This window comes from Rhinolophus hipposideros, assembly GCF_964194185.1.
Source record: "Rhinolophus hipposideros genome assembly, chromosome: 5".
In the NCBI taxonomy this organism is placed as follows: domain Eukaryota; kingdom Metazoa; phylum Chordata; class Mammalia; order Chiroptera; family Rhinolophidae; genus Rhinolophus; species Rhinolophus hipposideros.
Window position 1 is genome coordinate 77,576,003 of NC_138051.1, and position 16,078 is coordinate 77,592,080.

At 41.7% G+C, this 16,078-nt stretch overlaps 1 protein-coding gene across 1 annotated transcript in view; it reads right to left on the reverse strand.

Moving 5' to 3' along the window:
* Positions 1–15,661, reverse strand: part of ZFYVE1 (zinc finger FYVE-type containing 1) — a 53,161-nt gene extending 37,500 nt beyond the window's left edge. Inside the window, exons 1-2 of the mRNA XM_081050158.1 lie at positions 15,388–15,661; positions 13,160–14,089 (exon numbers count right to left, since the gene is read on the reverse strand). Of these exons, the coding sequence (XP_080906284.1) occupies positions 13,160–13,672 (513 nt within the window). The 5' untranslated portion in view covers positions 13,673–14,089; positions 15,388–15,661. The remainder of the gene's footprint in view (positions 1–13,159; positions 14,090–15,387) is intronic.
* Between the last annotated feature and the right edge of the window lie 417 nt (positions 15,662–16,078).

Sequence of the window (16,078 nt, forward strand, 5' to 3'; positions counted from 1 at the left end):
CCAGAGACTCACTAAGGTGCTCTTCTCACAGTTTTTGCTGAAGATCTTAATCGATGACAGCCTTGTAAGGAGAGCTTTGGTGTCTGAGGTGCAGACTGACAGGGGTCTGATTTTTATTCAATATGGAATGTGACAGTGGAGCCCTGGTGAAATAACAACATAGTCATAACTATTTAAAGTCAATTAACAATAGTAACCCCTTCAGCGATATCACTGTCCTCTGGCCTACCATAACATCCTCTCTACACTGCTCTGACATCATCCATCTTATTTCTATGCATTTGTCTTCTATTACCACAAGACTGTCCTCTCCCCAAGGGCAAACTCAATGACTTGGCATTTTGTATCTCCTTCAGTTGTCAGCACATAGTAGGCACTCATTAAATGTCTGAATTAATGATTACATTTATTCTCGTTAGTGTGTTCATTCATGCAACAAATATTATTTGAGAGCCTACTAAGTGCGAAACACTGTCTAGATGCTGACAAATAGAAGAGGCAAAAATCACTGCCCGATGAAAATGTTCTAAAATTGACTGTGGTGATGGATCACATATCTGTGAATATACTAAAAGCCATTGGACTATACACTTTGAGTGAATTGTATGGTATGTGAATTATATATCAATAAAGCTGTTCTTTGAAAAAGTAAAAGCAACATTAAAAAGGATTGAGATACTAGTGACTTTTACTGTAAAATTGACTACTTTTCTGTAGTTCTGTATTTTCAGTATTTTAACATGTTGAGTCTGTTCTTTTTATAATTGGAAAATAATAAAGGGTGTATAATAAGCCAAAAAAAAAAAATCACTGCCCCCGGGGATGGTCTGCTTAACAGGCACAGGGTTTTCTTTTGGGGTTGATGAAACTATTTTAGAACCAGACAGAGGTGGTGAATGTACTAAATACCACTGTTTACCTTTAAGTGTTTAGTTTTATGGTACACGAATTTCACCTCAACGAAAAAACAATCACTGCTCTCATGGAGCCTACATTCTAATAGGGAAAAGAAAGAGTCAAACTATTAAAATATATGGTATATAAAATGTCTATCAACAAGTGAATGGATGAACAAATCTGGTATATCCACACAATAGAATACTACTCAGTAATAAAAAGAAATGAAGTCAGACATGCAACAACGTGAATGACCCTCAAAAACATTATGGTAAGTCAAAGAAGCCAGACACAAAACAGGACTGCATGATTCTACTCATATGAAACTCCAGGAAAGTCAAATAGTTGTAGAGAACAAATCAGTGATTGCTGGGGACTGACTTCCTCGAAGCACAAGGGAACCTTTTTGGGGATTAGAAATGTTCTGTATCTTCACTGTGGTGGCAGTGGTGGTTACACATGTGTATATACACACACACGTGTCAAAACTCATAGAATTAACTGTACACTTAAAAATGTGTATGTTATCTGTAAATTATACCACAAAAGAGTTTTTTAAAATTACATGTTGTTCTTGGATGGACCTAGAGGGTATTATACTAAATGAAATAAGGTAGACTAAGAAAGACAAATACCACATGATCTCACTTATACTGGGGGTGCCAAAAAAACTGTATGCAAGTAGACACTTTGGTCAACGTTGCTCAAGCAGTAGTTCGCCGTAATCAGAAGTGTCTGGATGCTGACGGTAACCACTTTCAGCACCTGTTATAATTGCAGAAGTCAATCGTCACTTGTATTCATCTTTTGTTATCAGTATATATTGAGTATGACAATTTTAATGGTTTTTTTCCTTTCTTAAAATGTGCATACATTTTTTTTGGCACCCTCCATATGTGGAATCTAAAGAACAAAATAAACGAATAAACAAAACAGAAACAGACTCAATGATACTGATAACAAACTGATGGTTGCCAGAGGGGAGAGAGGTTGGGGAGCTGAGTGAAAAAAGTAAAGGGATTAAGAAATACAAATTTGTAGTTACAAAATAGTCACCGGGATGTAAAGTACAGCATAGTGAATATAGTCAATAATGTTGCAACAACTATGAATAGTGCCGGGTAGGTGCTGGACTAATTGGGGGGGAGGGCAGGGAATCACTGCATAAGTTATATAAATGTCTAACCACTATGCTGTACACCTGAAATTAATATAAATACTGAATGTCAACTATAACTGAAAATAATAATTAAAAAACAAAAGTACATGTTGTGTTATGTCTTTTTTTTAATGTCATGTCAAATGGCGATAAATTGTGTGAAGAAAAATCAGGAGAGGGGACTAGGACTACAACGTGGGGATAAGGGTTGCTCTTGTCAATATGGTGCTCAAGAAAGGCTGCACTTTAACGCCAAAACCTTTTTAGGTCAATCCTTTTTTTTTTTTTTTTTTTTTTTAAGATTTTATTGGGGAAGGGGAACAGGACTTTATTAGGAACAGTGTGTACTTCCAGGCCTTTTTTCCAAGTCAAGTTGTTGTCCTTTCAATCTTAGTTGTGGAGGGCGCCGCTCAGCTCCAGGTCCATTTGCCGTTTTTCTAGTTGCAAGGGTCACAGCCCACCATCCCTTGCGGAAGTTGAGGAATCAAACTGGCAACCTTGTGGTTGAGAGGATGCACTCCAACCGACTGAGCCATCCGGGAGCTCAGCGGCAGCTCAGCTCAAGGTGAGCTGCCGTGTTCAACCTTAGTTGCAGGGGGCGGAGCCTATCATCCCTTGCGGGACTCGAGAAACTGAACTGGCGACCTTGTGGTTGACAGCCCACTGGCCCATGTGGGAATCGAACAGGCCGCTTTCGAAGTTAGAGAACAGAGCGCTAACCACCTGAGCCACCAGGCTGGCCCCTAGGTCAATCCTTTAAAAAAAAAACAAAAACGGTAGCAAACTCAATTTTCTGTGGTAATGAAAGGAAGAGGGGCCAGCCTGGTGGCTCAGGTGGTTGGAGGGCCGTGCTCCTAAGGCTGAGGTGGCCGGTTCAATTCCCACATGGGTCAGTGAGCTGCGCCCTCTATAGCTAAGATTGTGAACAACAGCTCTCCTGGCGCTGGGCTGCCGGGAGCAGCCGGAAGTCCGCATGAGCTGCCGCAGGCTGCCGTGGGCTACCGTGTGCTGCCAAGAGTGGCCGGAGGCCAGTGTGAGTGGTCAGCAGCCATCGTGAGTGGCCAGCAGCTGGCAACAGCTGCCATGAGCTACTGTGAGCAGCTGATCGATGAGGGGCAACCGACTGCCTCAGCCAGCAGGAGCACAAAGCTCCTAATACCAGCATGGGCCAGGGAGCTGTGTCCTACACAACTAGACTGGGAAACAACGGCTTGAACCGGAGTGGGGGGGAGGCAGAGAAAGGGGGGAGGGGAGGAAGGAAGAGGTATGTCATGAACAATCCAAAACAATACATAGCCTAAAATCATTTATATTTAGTTCTAGAAAGAAACTTTCCTCCTGAAAGTGGCAGATTTTTCAGATTACTCACACTAATAAGGCACATAATTAAAAAGAAATGTTTATGACTACCGTGTTTCCACGAAAATAAGACCTATCCCAAAAATAAGCCCCAGTTAAGATCTCAGCCAGATGGACGCATTTAGTACATTATGACGATAATCCAGAAGATGACATGACTGTAATTGAATAAATGTAGATTGTTGTACATAAAAAAATAAGACATCCCCTGAAAATAAGCCCTAATGGAGCAAAAATTAATTTAAGACCAGATCTTATTTTCGGGGAAAAATGGTATTATTGAATGATTCATGTAAACTGAACTGAGATCTTTGAAAGAAAATGAGCAATTATGGAAAACAGTTTAACCATGTAGATGACATATTCACCAGGCAGAAGCAACTGGGCTGGAAAGTAGAGGAATTTCTAGAATACTCTATGACTGTTGAATTGCTCTTAACTTGAACCTGGGGTTTCTGTGAGTATATGCCAGAACAAGCCTCTGTCAACTCATTTTAAGCATGCCACCATCTAGACTCAAATTCCCTGGGAAAGACAGCAATAATCCAGTCTCAAGTAGAAAGAAATCAGGAAGGGGGAAAATTTTTTCCAGAAGCTACCAAAAAGTAGCATCCTCCTCCTGTGAAGTCAAGCCAGAGGTTAGGTGCTTACATATGACTGGTATGCATACTCTTCTGACCAAGAACTCCAGCCACTACCAAGGTAACCAACCACACAAACAGGTTAAACTGAGCCTCTTCATTGCTGGCCAAAAGTCAATGGAAAGAGAGGCAAAATAAAACATCCTTCAAGGAAGCATCCACCCTTTCCTGCCTCCAAAAGTTCCTGTGTCCCTTCCCACAGGTCTGTCTTTCCAATTCTTCTTGCCTGGAACTTTCTACAATTTTGTTTTCTTTCCCTTCTTCAGAGTCTCATCCATTAGCTTTCCTCTGATTTTCCATCACCAATCAAATGTGCTCAATACATTTAGAAGTTCTAACCCCAAACAGAAATGATCAAACGGGAGCTCCTCCCAAAGCAAGTAAGGCTCCCCAGAAAAGTTCAGCCAGTCATCAGAAGCCTTCCACGCTACATATCTCCAGGATAAACTCAAGGTGGGGTGCAGCCAGGAGATGTATTCACAGGGAAAACATATAAGGTCAACTTAATAAGAAGTCTTCCTGTAGTATTACCCACCCCTGGCTCAAAAAGCCAAACATCTGCCCAATTCCAGAAGAATCAATCACTTCAAGGAAGTGACAGACCAGAAAAAATAGAACCACACAAACTGAAGGTAACTTGAAATAGTCCCTGAAAAGCTGACTCAGCGATTTCAATGGCTTACATGGGTCAAACTTTAAACAGCCCTATAATAAACAAATTAGCCTACCAGGTTAAATGCCAGGAACCAGTTAAAACAGACCAAGGCTGAGAAAGCTCAGAAAATGCTGAGCAGAAACTAGATGCACATAATAGGGGCTCTTTCATCTTTCTGACTGTCTGAGTCATCCTCAATCCTGGTTTCCCAGTAATCCCATACAACGCCCTTCCCCCCACCATTATTACTAAACAAAAGGGCTTTTACTTGGGTTTCTAGGAGTAAAAGGCAGCAGTGGCAGAGGGAGCCTCTGTTACTCCTCCAATTATTGCTTATTATTTTGACAGACAGCTCCTAAGCAGATCTATGGCTTTTTGTTACTTTTTTTTTTAACATGGTGCCTAAGAACCAATAGTAACTACATTCATGTTCTGACCAGAACTTGCCAAACGGCTAACTAACCAGCCACAGCACCAAAATTAGTTTTTACATTATAAGAGTTTGGCCATTTAAAAAGAAAAATGGGAAACTTCCACAATTTAGATTACGATCCCCCTGGCTCAGGACCTATTGACCAGAATTAAGTCCTGAGGGGTTTCTGGCAGCCTTTCTGAAACAGAGGGCCTGAAAACAGCAAGCCCTAGCAAGGTACACTAGACCAGAAAGCAGAGGACAGGGCCAAGGGGTCACCAGCAGTAAGTCTAAGACAGAAGGAGCATGAAACGGGACAGACTAACACAGCCGGTTTGTGGTCAAGGATTCCCACCCAATCTGAAAACATCCTCTGCTATTTTTCATCCCTGGATCCCATTAAAATAATGTCTCTTTTAGCCAATAAAAAAAAAAAAGCCAAGTCCCAGTATTTTGAGCCACGCTATTCTGGGACTGTAAACAAGTGAAGCAGCCAAGCAACATGATGGATCTTCTTAAAGGAACGGACTCAAGAGAAGAGGTCCACCACTGACTTCACTGAAGCAAGAACACAGAAGACCCACTTGGCCTCCCATTTCACGGAGGGCCTGAGGCTGTCCATTTCTGAGTCAAGGAGGGCCTGCCCCAGTGGACACTTTCTCTGCTTCTCACTGACCACTTCAGGGCTTCCTTATCACCCTGCCACGTTCAGCATGAGGGGACTTAATTTCAGGAGTCTTTTGGCATGAAAATCTCCCTGGCTCTCAATGTCCTGGTCAGGGGTCAGTCAGCATGAAGGTGAAGTTTCTTGTCAGTTTGCTGTTCTATTCTCTTGAAAAGAGGACAGTTATAGGAAGTTCGCAGAAAGAGACAAAGAGAAGAATGGGGTGATTAAGAAAAAAGTAAAAACTTGTATGGGGTTTAAACACATGTATATATAGAATGAAAAACAACTTAATTTTTTAATTTTTCTTTCTAATAAACATTCTGATAAGATGTCTGAATTACCCAACAGATAAGAAAATACTATCCTCTTCCTCCACTAAGAACCCTAATTATTAGAACTTTATTCTTCTAACCTTTGAGCTATTTGCTAAGGGGGCTGTCTCTAACATCAAGAAATTATGGTTGACGACTTGTCAGTGTGGATATCTATTTATTATGGGCTCTAAATAATGTATCTGTAAGTTCTTGGGTTTCCCTCATACAGTTCCACTGAGGCCTAGAAAAATCAATGAATACAACCCAGAAAGTCTAACCATTTCACTAGAGAGGTTACAAAATATGCCAAAAGAAATATTGATTTCAGCTAGATTACTTCTGAGGAGTGAACAGAAGCAAAAGAGGGAGAAAAAACTGGTGTATTGATTTAATGTTTTGTTCCTGATACATTTTCCCCTTCACTGGAATCCAGACCTCCTATTCGACCAAAACTTCATCTGTTAGATCAGTTTCTCAACCTCAGCACTGCTGACATTTTGCAACAGGTAATTTTTTTGGTGGGGGACTGCCCTATGCAGTGTAAGATACTTGGCAGCACCCTGGCCTCTCTCTACCCACTGGCCAGTAGCACAGAACCTCCACCACCCCACTCCAGCTGTGACAACAACCAAAGATACCTAGTCTAAACAATGCCAAATGCCCCCTGGGGAAGGAAAATCACTCCAGTTTGAGAATCACTGTTAGATAATAACAAATGAGACTAATGTAGCTCTTTATTTTGCAAATTGAGTTCTTAAAGACTTTTAGTTTTATCAATTCAATAAAATCTGGGGGATTAAGTAGGGGGTGTTTGCACAAACCAATTGCCCAGGAGTCACCACTGAGTTCTCATTCCCTCACCCCTCCAACCCAATATATCAGTATTCCTGTTTTACATCCAAACTGCCCCAAATTCATCAGTCTTTCCATCTCACCACATCAGTGATAACACTAAATCTAAGCCAGTTCCCACCTCCTAAGTGGTTTCACTGCTTTCCTTCTTGCCCCCCCCTACAGTCACCATAATCCAGTCTTCACACTAAAGTCAAGTAAGAACCAACCTCTTAAAAAGTTCTATCAGATCATGTGACTTTCTAGAATAAAGCAGACTGGTGCTTCCCATTATATTAATACTTATAATCCACACTTATTTCTATGGTCTACAAGGCCGTAGACCTTGTGATCTGGTTGGTACCTGCTTCCCTCTGCACCTCTTTCCTTACCACTCTGCAACTCACTGGCTTTCTTTCTGTAGTCAAACATGCCATCCCATCTTTTTCGTTCCTGTTCCCCTCAGTCTGGAGGTCTATTTCCCCAGCTGGCATTAACCATCAGGTCTTTGCTTAAAAGTCGCCTCTACAATAAAACCTTCCTTGACCATCCTGCTATATGGTGGCTTCCAAAGTACTCGTCCTTAATAATGCTACATCTTAGCCATCTGAACCATCTTTTTATGCATTTTACACGTGTGAACTCTGCTTAAATGGTAACTCTGCTTAAATGCTTCCCCCCTTAAATGGTAAGCTCTATAACGGCATGGACCAGGTCTTATTAACCATGTACTCTGGAGCCGAGAAAAGTGCCCATCACAAAACATAGCTCAATAAATGTGATAAATTAATGAATGGCTTTGGCTAGCAGGCCACAAACAAGTTCCTGCTACTGAGACCAAAAGTCAGTCTGTCCTCAAATTTATCATTCTACTACACACACAAATGACAATAGGGTAATGATAAAATTTTCACATCTAAAAGAGAACTTTTGTCCTTTTAGGATTTCCAAAAGAAACTGAATACTCAAATCACAGGCAACAAATCTTAGGGGACTGTAGGCCATAGAATTTGAGGAAACCACATGTAAGAGTCAGAGCCTACAAGCTGCTAAAATCATCCTTATGTAATAAACCGAAAATGATCAAAACCTACAAATGCCAAGAAACATAAAAAGAAAAACAAAGCTGGGGCCTAATTTACAGAATCTCCATTGCAGGGCAGCCAGATGGCTCAGTTGGTTAGAGCGCAAGCTCTCACCAACAGGGTTGCCGGTTCGATTCCCACATGGGATGGTGGGCTGCGCCCCCTGCAACTAAGATTGAAAACAGCTCCTGGACTTGGAGCTGAGCTGCGCCCTCCACAACTAGATTGAAGGACAATGACTTGGAGCTGATGGGTCCTGGAGAAACACACTGTTCCCCAATATTCCCCAATAAAATTTTTTTTAAAAAGTCTCCATTGCTATGAAGAACTTCTTCGATGACAACAGTTTTACATTCATGTAGAGCTATGTTTCCTTTGATTTTCACAGCAGCCATGAGTAACTGGTGAGCTGATGCTATTAACCGTGATGAAGCTTAATTAGAAAGTTTAAATGATTTGGTCAGAGACAGGAGTGTCACAAGCAAGGATCTTAGAGCCAAACCCCTATGTTCAAATCCTCTGCCACTTACTGTACCTTGATATTGGCAAGTTATTTCATTTCTCCATGCCTCAGTGTCCTCATCTATACCGTGCTAAAGATGAAATGTTTGTATCACCCTTCCAAATTCATTATGTTGAAATCTAACCCCTAACATGATGGGATTAGGAGGTGGGGCCTTTGGAAGGTGGTTAGTTCTTTAGGATAGAGCTCTCATGAATGGGATTATAAGAGATCCAAGAGAGCTCCCTTCTGCCATGTGAGGACACAGTGAGAAGACAGCTGTCTATGAACCAGGCCCTCCCTCATCAGACACTGCATCTGCTAGTGCCAAGATCCTGAACTTCCAAGCTTCTAGAACTGTGAGAAATAAACTTCTGTTATTTAAAAACCACCCAATCGATGGTATTTTGTTAAAGCAGCCCAAACTAATTAAGACATACAACTTACTTCATAGGGTGTGGTAGGCTGAAACTGTGCCCCCCACCACCACCAAAAATGTCCACATCCTATCCCCAGAACCTGTGATTATGTCACTTTATATGGCAAAGAGACTTTGCAGATATGATTGAATTAAGGACCTTGAGGTGAGATTATGCTAGATTATCCAGGTGGATCCAGTGCAATCACAAGGATCTTCCTTAGGAGGGAGGCAAGAGGGCCAAGGACACAGAAGATGATGTAACAGAAGAGACAGAGAGGGGAATTGGAAGGTGTTATACTACTGGCTTTGAAGTTCCGTGATGGGGCCACAAACCAAAGAACGCACGAGGCCCCTAGAAGCTAGAAAAGGCAAGGAAATGCATTCTTCCCTAGAGACTCCAAAAGGAACACAGCCCTATGCACTAATAATTTTTAGGACTTCCGATCTCCCAACTATGAGATAAAAAATTTGAGTTACTTTAAGCCACTAAATTTGTGGTAATTTGTTACAGCAGCAATAAGAAACTAATACACAGGTTATCAACGGGATTAAATGAGCTCACACTTATAAAATGTAAGAACAGTTCCTAGCACCACAGTGAGAGCTCTTTAAATTTTAGTTATTATGAGCCAAGACCAGAACCCAAGGGAGAACCACAGAAGTACTGAAGAGGCTAAGAAAATGAGGTTTAAAAACTGGGTAATATCTGTAACAACATGGATGGACCTGAAAGGTATTATGCTAAATGAAATAAGTCAGACAGAGAAAGACAAATACCATATGATGTCACTTACATGTGGAATCTAAAGAACAAAATAAATAAACAAACAAAACTGAAACAAACTCATACATGCAGGGAACAGAGCTGATGGCTACTAGATGGGAGGGGGATTAGGGGCAGAGTGGAAAAGGTGAAGGGATTATGTACAAATTGGTAGTTACAAGATAGTGATGGGGATGTAAAGCATAGGGAATACAGTCAATGATATAGTAATAACTACGTATGGTGCCAGGTGGGTACTAGACTGGTCAGAGGATCACTTCATAAGTTAAATATCTAACCACTATGCTGTATACCTGAAACTAATATTAGTTAATAAAATAATATTGAATGTCAACTGTAATAGAAAAATTTTAAAAAGGGGGGAGGAGTGAAGGGGAATAAGAGGTTCAAATTTCCAGGTATAAAACAAGTAAGTCATGGAGATGTAATGTACAGCACAGGGAATATAGTCAATAATATCGTGATAGCATGGTACAGTGTCAGATGGTTGCTGGACTTACAGTGATCACTTCTTCAGGTACATAAATGTTGAATAACTATGGTATACACCTGGAACTAATATAAAAAAAAAACAGGAAAAAAGAAATTTGGTAATATCTAAATTTAAAATGCACGTTATCACTTGACAAAAAAAGACTCCATTTTAAATAGATTCACAAGCTATTTAATACACTCTTGTTTGTAATAACTCAAATATTCATTAACAGCCTAAATTTATTAAAAAAAAAAAAAAAATCAAAAAAATACTAGGCAGTCTTTAAATAACGAGGTAGATAGACCTCAATGTGCTAATGGAAGATCTATAAAATGTATCCTTCAGTGAAAAAAAGCCAAAGTGCATTAGGTTCCATTTTTGTTGAAAAATTAAAAGGATACGTACATTCATAAGTACACATAAAAAAAATTCTAGAAAGGCATGTCATTAACTGCTAATGATGATTGTTCTAAGAAAGAAGACTAAGGGTATGGAGTAAAAAGGTATGCCCTTTTATATCATTTTAGTTGTTTTTACTTATCTATTATTCATTTATTTTTTTACTAGGTATATGTGTGACATCTATTTTTAAAAAACTAAAGTTGAGATGTGACATCTCCAATCAATCAACAAATATTTATGCACTGACATGTCTACCATTGTACCTGATACCAGGAATAAGACGTGGTCCTGTTCTTCAGAAGTTTATAATCTAGTTGAATTTAATCTACATTCATTATCAGACAATCATCTAATTGTTTTGGACATTAGCATTAGAAAACGGAACCATACATTTTCTCAAAGTATTTTTCTGTTTATGACTCTATAAGAACGAATCACCACCTAAAATTCTATGTCCAATCATTAATCCCAACCAATGCCGCTTGTGATTAATAAACTGTTATTTCCTGTAAAATGGTCAATGTTTATGCAGGGAGAAATCTTTACAAACAACCTAATTATATACACATTACACACCACAGGGAAAAACAGGGACAAATATCGTCACTGGATAGTTGGATTTGTCTTCTTCATTACATTTCCTTATATTTTCCTAATTCTCAAAGGAATACGTATCAATGCCACAAAAAGAAAAAAATACACACCCTCCTCCCCTTAACAAATATTTTTTGTGCCAACACAATATCCATGATTACTGCTTTATCCCAAATCTTCCTCTCATTTTATGAAAGTGACAGCAATCCGAAATACGACTTTCCAAAGGCTGACACTAAAGAGAGCTGGTGGCAGAACCAACAAGAATCATCCAAAACCAAGTGCTCCTTTAATAAAATATGTAGTCCACACTGTCACCCAATTAGAGCATGATTCATGATGAACACATTATTGCTAAGAAGGGAGGCAGAAAGGGATCTGGGTCACTCTTTCATAACTATTAGTTCCTCTCAGCCAATAGTTAGCAAAGTATTTAGCCGACAATGGAAGTACAGTAGTGCCTCTTTATCCACGGTTTCGTTTTCCACGGTTTCAGTAACCCACCATCGACCATGGTTTGAAAATATTAAATGGCAAATTCCAGAAATAAACAATTCATCATTTTTAAACTACGTGCCGTTCTGAGTAGTGTGATGAAATCTCGCACCGTCCCGCTCCATCCTACCTGGAAGGTGAATCATCCCTTTGTCCAATATATCCATCCACACTCTATGCACAGTACACTATTTTGAGAAAGCCCACATTTACATAATTGTCATTACAACACATTACTAAAATTGTTCTATTTTATTATTAGTTCAGTACTATCCATAGTTTCAGACATCTACTAGGAGTCTTGGAACATATCCCTGGTGGATAAGGGGTGACTACTGTACATAGAAATCATGATGTATTTCCACAAGGCTATCCAAGTAGGAAAAAGACAGATGAAAAATGTTTAGTGGTTAACTGGAGAGTTTTTCAGATGGTTAACTTGCAGAGATTCTCCTCCAATCTGGAGACTTGAGGCGTCATCACTGCTAGGAGTCTGAGTCAATGTACCACAAATACTCCAGGGTACTGACAACAACAAGAGACTGGGGTAGTGGACACAGTGTGCCGGGCACTACGATAAATCCTTCCCATTCCTATTCTCTTTGAATCCTCTCAGTTACTTTTGAAGTAGAAGTGAAACTGAGGCACAGAGCTTAATTTGTCTGCGGTTATATAGCCAGTGAGTGGTGCAGCCAGGGTGTGAATTCAAGCAGTCTTCACTCGAAAGCACAAGCATTATACTACTTTCACTGGAAAGTATAAACATTATACTACCCCTTCCCCAATTGCCCCTAACTGTCACACACTACCTTCTCCCCACCTCGGAATCAAATCCAACGTTCTCTAGTCCTTCTGTAATTCCAGGTTCCCTCACTGGCTTTTACTGATCAAAAATCTAGCCATGAAAAGAAGATGCCATTTGTAGAGAATACTATCCTTATCAAGTGCCACTTTTGAAAGACCTGCCTCTCTAAATTGAGACAGTTTATGACTTATTGCCTAAAATGCCCATGGGATCCACTTGTCAGTGTTTCTTTCCCTGCACACACACAATCCCTCATCACTCACATTTATTCACAACTTGCCAAAGTGCTCATTTAAAACTGTTCTAAATCAGTTCTTCCTAATAACAATCCTATTAACAACAGCTACCATATACTGTGCATTTATTATGCAACAGGTTATACAAACACTATGCCATTTCATCCTCACAACAACCCAAAGAAGCAGGCAATGTTCCCAATCTATAAATGAGAAAACTAAGGCTCAGAGAGGTAAAGTAATTCAGCCCAAGGTCACACAGCTGGTAAGTAACTAAATCTCACTCTTCACAATTCAAACTTTCAGGGGTCTTGCCTTCTAATGATTAAAATGTGAGGTTCTCCTGGACTTTCCTTTTGAGAACTACTTTCCAGCAACAGATCTGCTTCGGTACCACACGAAACCCGCTTTACCCACACGCTTACCTGAATTTCTTCATTTTCATCTACTAGGAGGAAACTCACAACCTTCTCAGTCATCTTCTTCCTTTTGGTCTCCTCATCCATCTCTTCTTCCTCTAGTAATTCCTGACCCTTAGTGACATGATACACAGTAACGGGGTGTCTCCTTTTGTTACCCCCAGAATGAGTCCTCTTCTGGCACTCCAGGCACAAGTTGATTTTACAGGTCTGGCACCTCACAGCCGCCCTCTGCCTAACACCTGGGGAATGCCCGTTGGGGCCCTTGCAGGGGTCACAGTAAGGGATGTGGCCAGGTTTGAGTCTTATCCGCTCATGGTTTCGCAGGCGTTCCTGACGATGGAGCTCCTCCTCGCAGCGGAGACACTGCAAGCTGCAGCACTCATCACACTCAAAGACAGCTTCATCAGTGCCACTGCACGCGTAACTTTCCTGGCACATCAGCCCCGGATTCAGGCCCTTCTCTGCTGAGGAAGTCTGGGCACTCATCCTCAGATTGGTAAGGAAATCACCCACCATATAACAGTCACGGAGCTTTCCCTGGGAGTGACAACAAAGGCTTTGAGTCTCAAGACTGCACTGAGAAATACCACAGGGTTCTGAACACCTTAAAACACAGAAATAAAAAACCCTTCGGTGTCCTAGTAGAACTCTTCACACACTCATAAATGGTAGAATTTTTAATTTTCTGCCTCCAAAACTCCTGTCTCAGCAGCAACGTTGATTTGGTTTGATGGTTTCATCCTCCATAAAGTGCAGGCAAATATGTGGTCAAAATTAACTTGAAAGGGTCTTTTATGGCTATCTGAGAGATCTGACGGGTTCACCGGGGTGGGCTCATCAGTTGGGCCTCTATCCCAAGGTTTTGGTAATGAGACAGAGTGGTCAGAAACTTTTCAATAGAATCCAACCTCAAGTCAGTATTTCAGGGAACACCTAGAAATAGAGGAAGGAAAAGGATTTCACTCATCTAAAACCAGAAGTGTACCTTAAAAAAAAAATACACTGTGATTAAATACAACACCAAAACTGAGAAATCTTGCTCCTGCTTGCAAAACTTACACTGGCTCACTCTGATCCTAGCAATGTCTTCTCAAAATCATGGTCAAGGGTCCCTCTGAAAACAACCACTACCCCTAGGCTCAAGGGATTTTAAGAGATTTTGCTGCTTTATTTCCCAGACTGAAACTCTCTGTTCACTCAGTTATTGAATTCAGAATCAAAATCACTCAGCCAACAGTACTTGCAGGGACAACATTCTGCACCCCACAATTGGGAGAGGTGTAAAAAGCTAAAGAAATGATAACAATAAACTTCAGCTCCATCAAAGTCCTGGAGTTGTTTCAGCTCTAGACAGAGGCCTATTAAGGATTCTAAACCTGGAAACAAGAGTCACTATTTCATGCTTAAAAACAATAAAAAACAATTATTGTACTTCCTTTTGTCCCTTCTCTAACTACCATAAAAAGGGGGCAACAGGAGACAGAATTCCTCCACTATGGCCCACAGCAAAGCCAGACTTGCAGTGAGTTAAAACAATTTTTCTCTTTGTTGCTGAAAAATTAACTTAAAAATAACTTTAAAAAAAAAAGAAAAAAGATAACTGGAGCAGGAAGGGGGCTTTTGTCACAATTATATTCCTAACTCCTCTTCGCCCTGACCCCCCCATTCTAACGCCCCAACGAAATGCAAAGCCCTTCTTTCAGATATTCCCTACTCCTCCCCCACGGTAATCAATCTATCAACCTTATTTTTAGATAAACAAGGAAGGCGAACGGAGCAACCAGGAGACCTTATTTACACCCTAACCTCAGGCGTGCCCAACCAGCTCCCACAACGGAAACAGAAATCAGAATTTGTCACAATTGAGAAAAATATTAAACCAGCCTTCAAAAGAACACCTCACCGCGTCAGGCCAAGCAAACAATCTGCCCACTCGGCCCCCCACCTCGGTGCCTCTCTCCAGCCAGGGATTCCGCACCCTTCCTTCCTCCCGGGCAACACCACCACCACAACCAGAGGGTCGACAGTCTAAGAACAAAGGAGGTTCCCCCAAAATCCACCCCCACGCTGGCAGAGGCCAGAGCCGAATCCATTGTTTATGCCACCCCACCCCCACCACAGCCGCACCCGCCCCCCCTCCTCCCCGGGGCAGCCGGAGCTCCAGGACTATCGCTGGCCCAGCGCAGGGCCGTGCCCTTCCCTCCCCGCCCGCGGTGGCCCGGGGATCCCACCACGGAACAGCTCGGCCGCGGCAAGTGGCGTCGGGGGACCGCGGGGCGCCGGTGGGGGCGGGGGCTGATCCTCAGGGCACCCGTGGATCCATCCTCATCTCCATCTCCGCCCCCTCCTCCTCGGCTGCCTCCCGAGCTTCCTCCTCTGCTGTTGTCAATTGGGATCAGCTGATCCAAGTGAACTTCTCCCAGATCCGACTAACAGGAAGGCTCGAGCGGTGCAGCCCCGGGAGGGAGGAGCGGGAGGGGGTGGAGCCCGACGCTAGCGAAGGGGAAGAAGGGCACGCACAGCTTCCTGGGAAATGTAGGTCTCCGAAGGCGCTTCCTCTCCCACATCCCGGAAGTAGAGGACCCGAATGACTACAATTCCCAGTACGGAAGAGGCTGCCTATACGAGGAGGCGGTGGAGCCGGACCGTCGAGCATTTCGGGACTTGGAGTTTTTGCATTGGCTTGTGGTTCCCGCAGGTTTCAGCGCGTCGTTTTGGGGTAGTGGAGGGAGAAGGAATGGCGCTAAATTAGAGAACGGATGTAATATATAGTATAGGTCAGGTAAATAAGTCCATTTCCAGTAACGCATATTACACACCGTTCTTCAGAAATATGTAAAAACAGGCAGTCTCCAGTTCCCCAATTTCACCTTGTACAAACTAGGAAAAGATCAAAAAAAATTTTAAGTAGTCTTGTGTAAG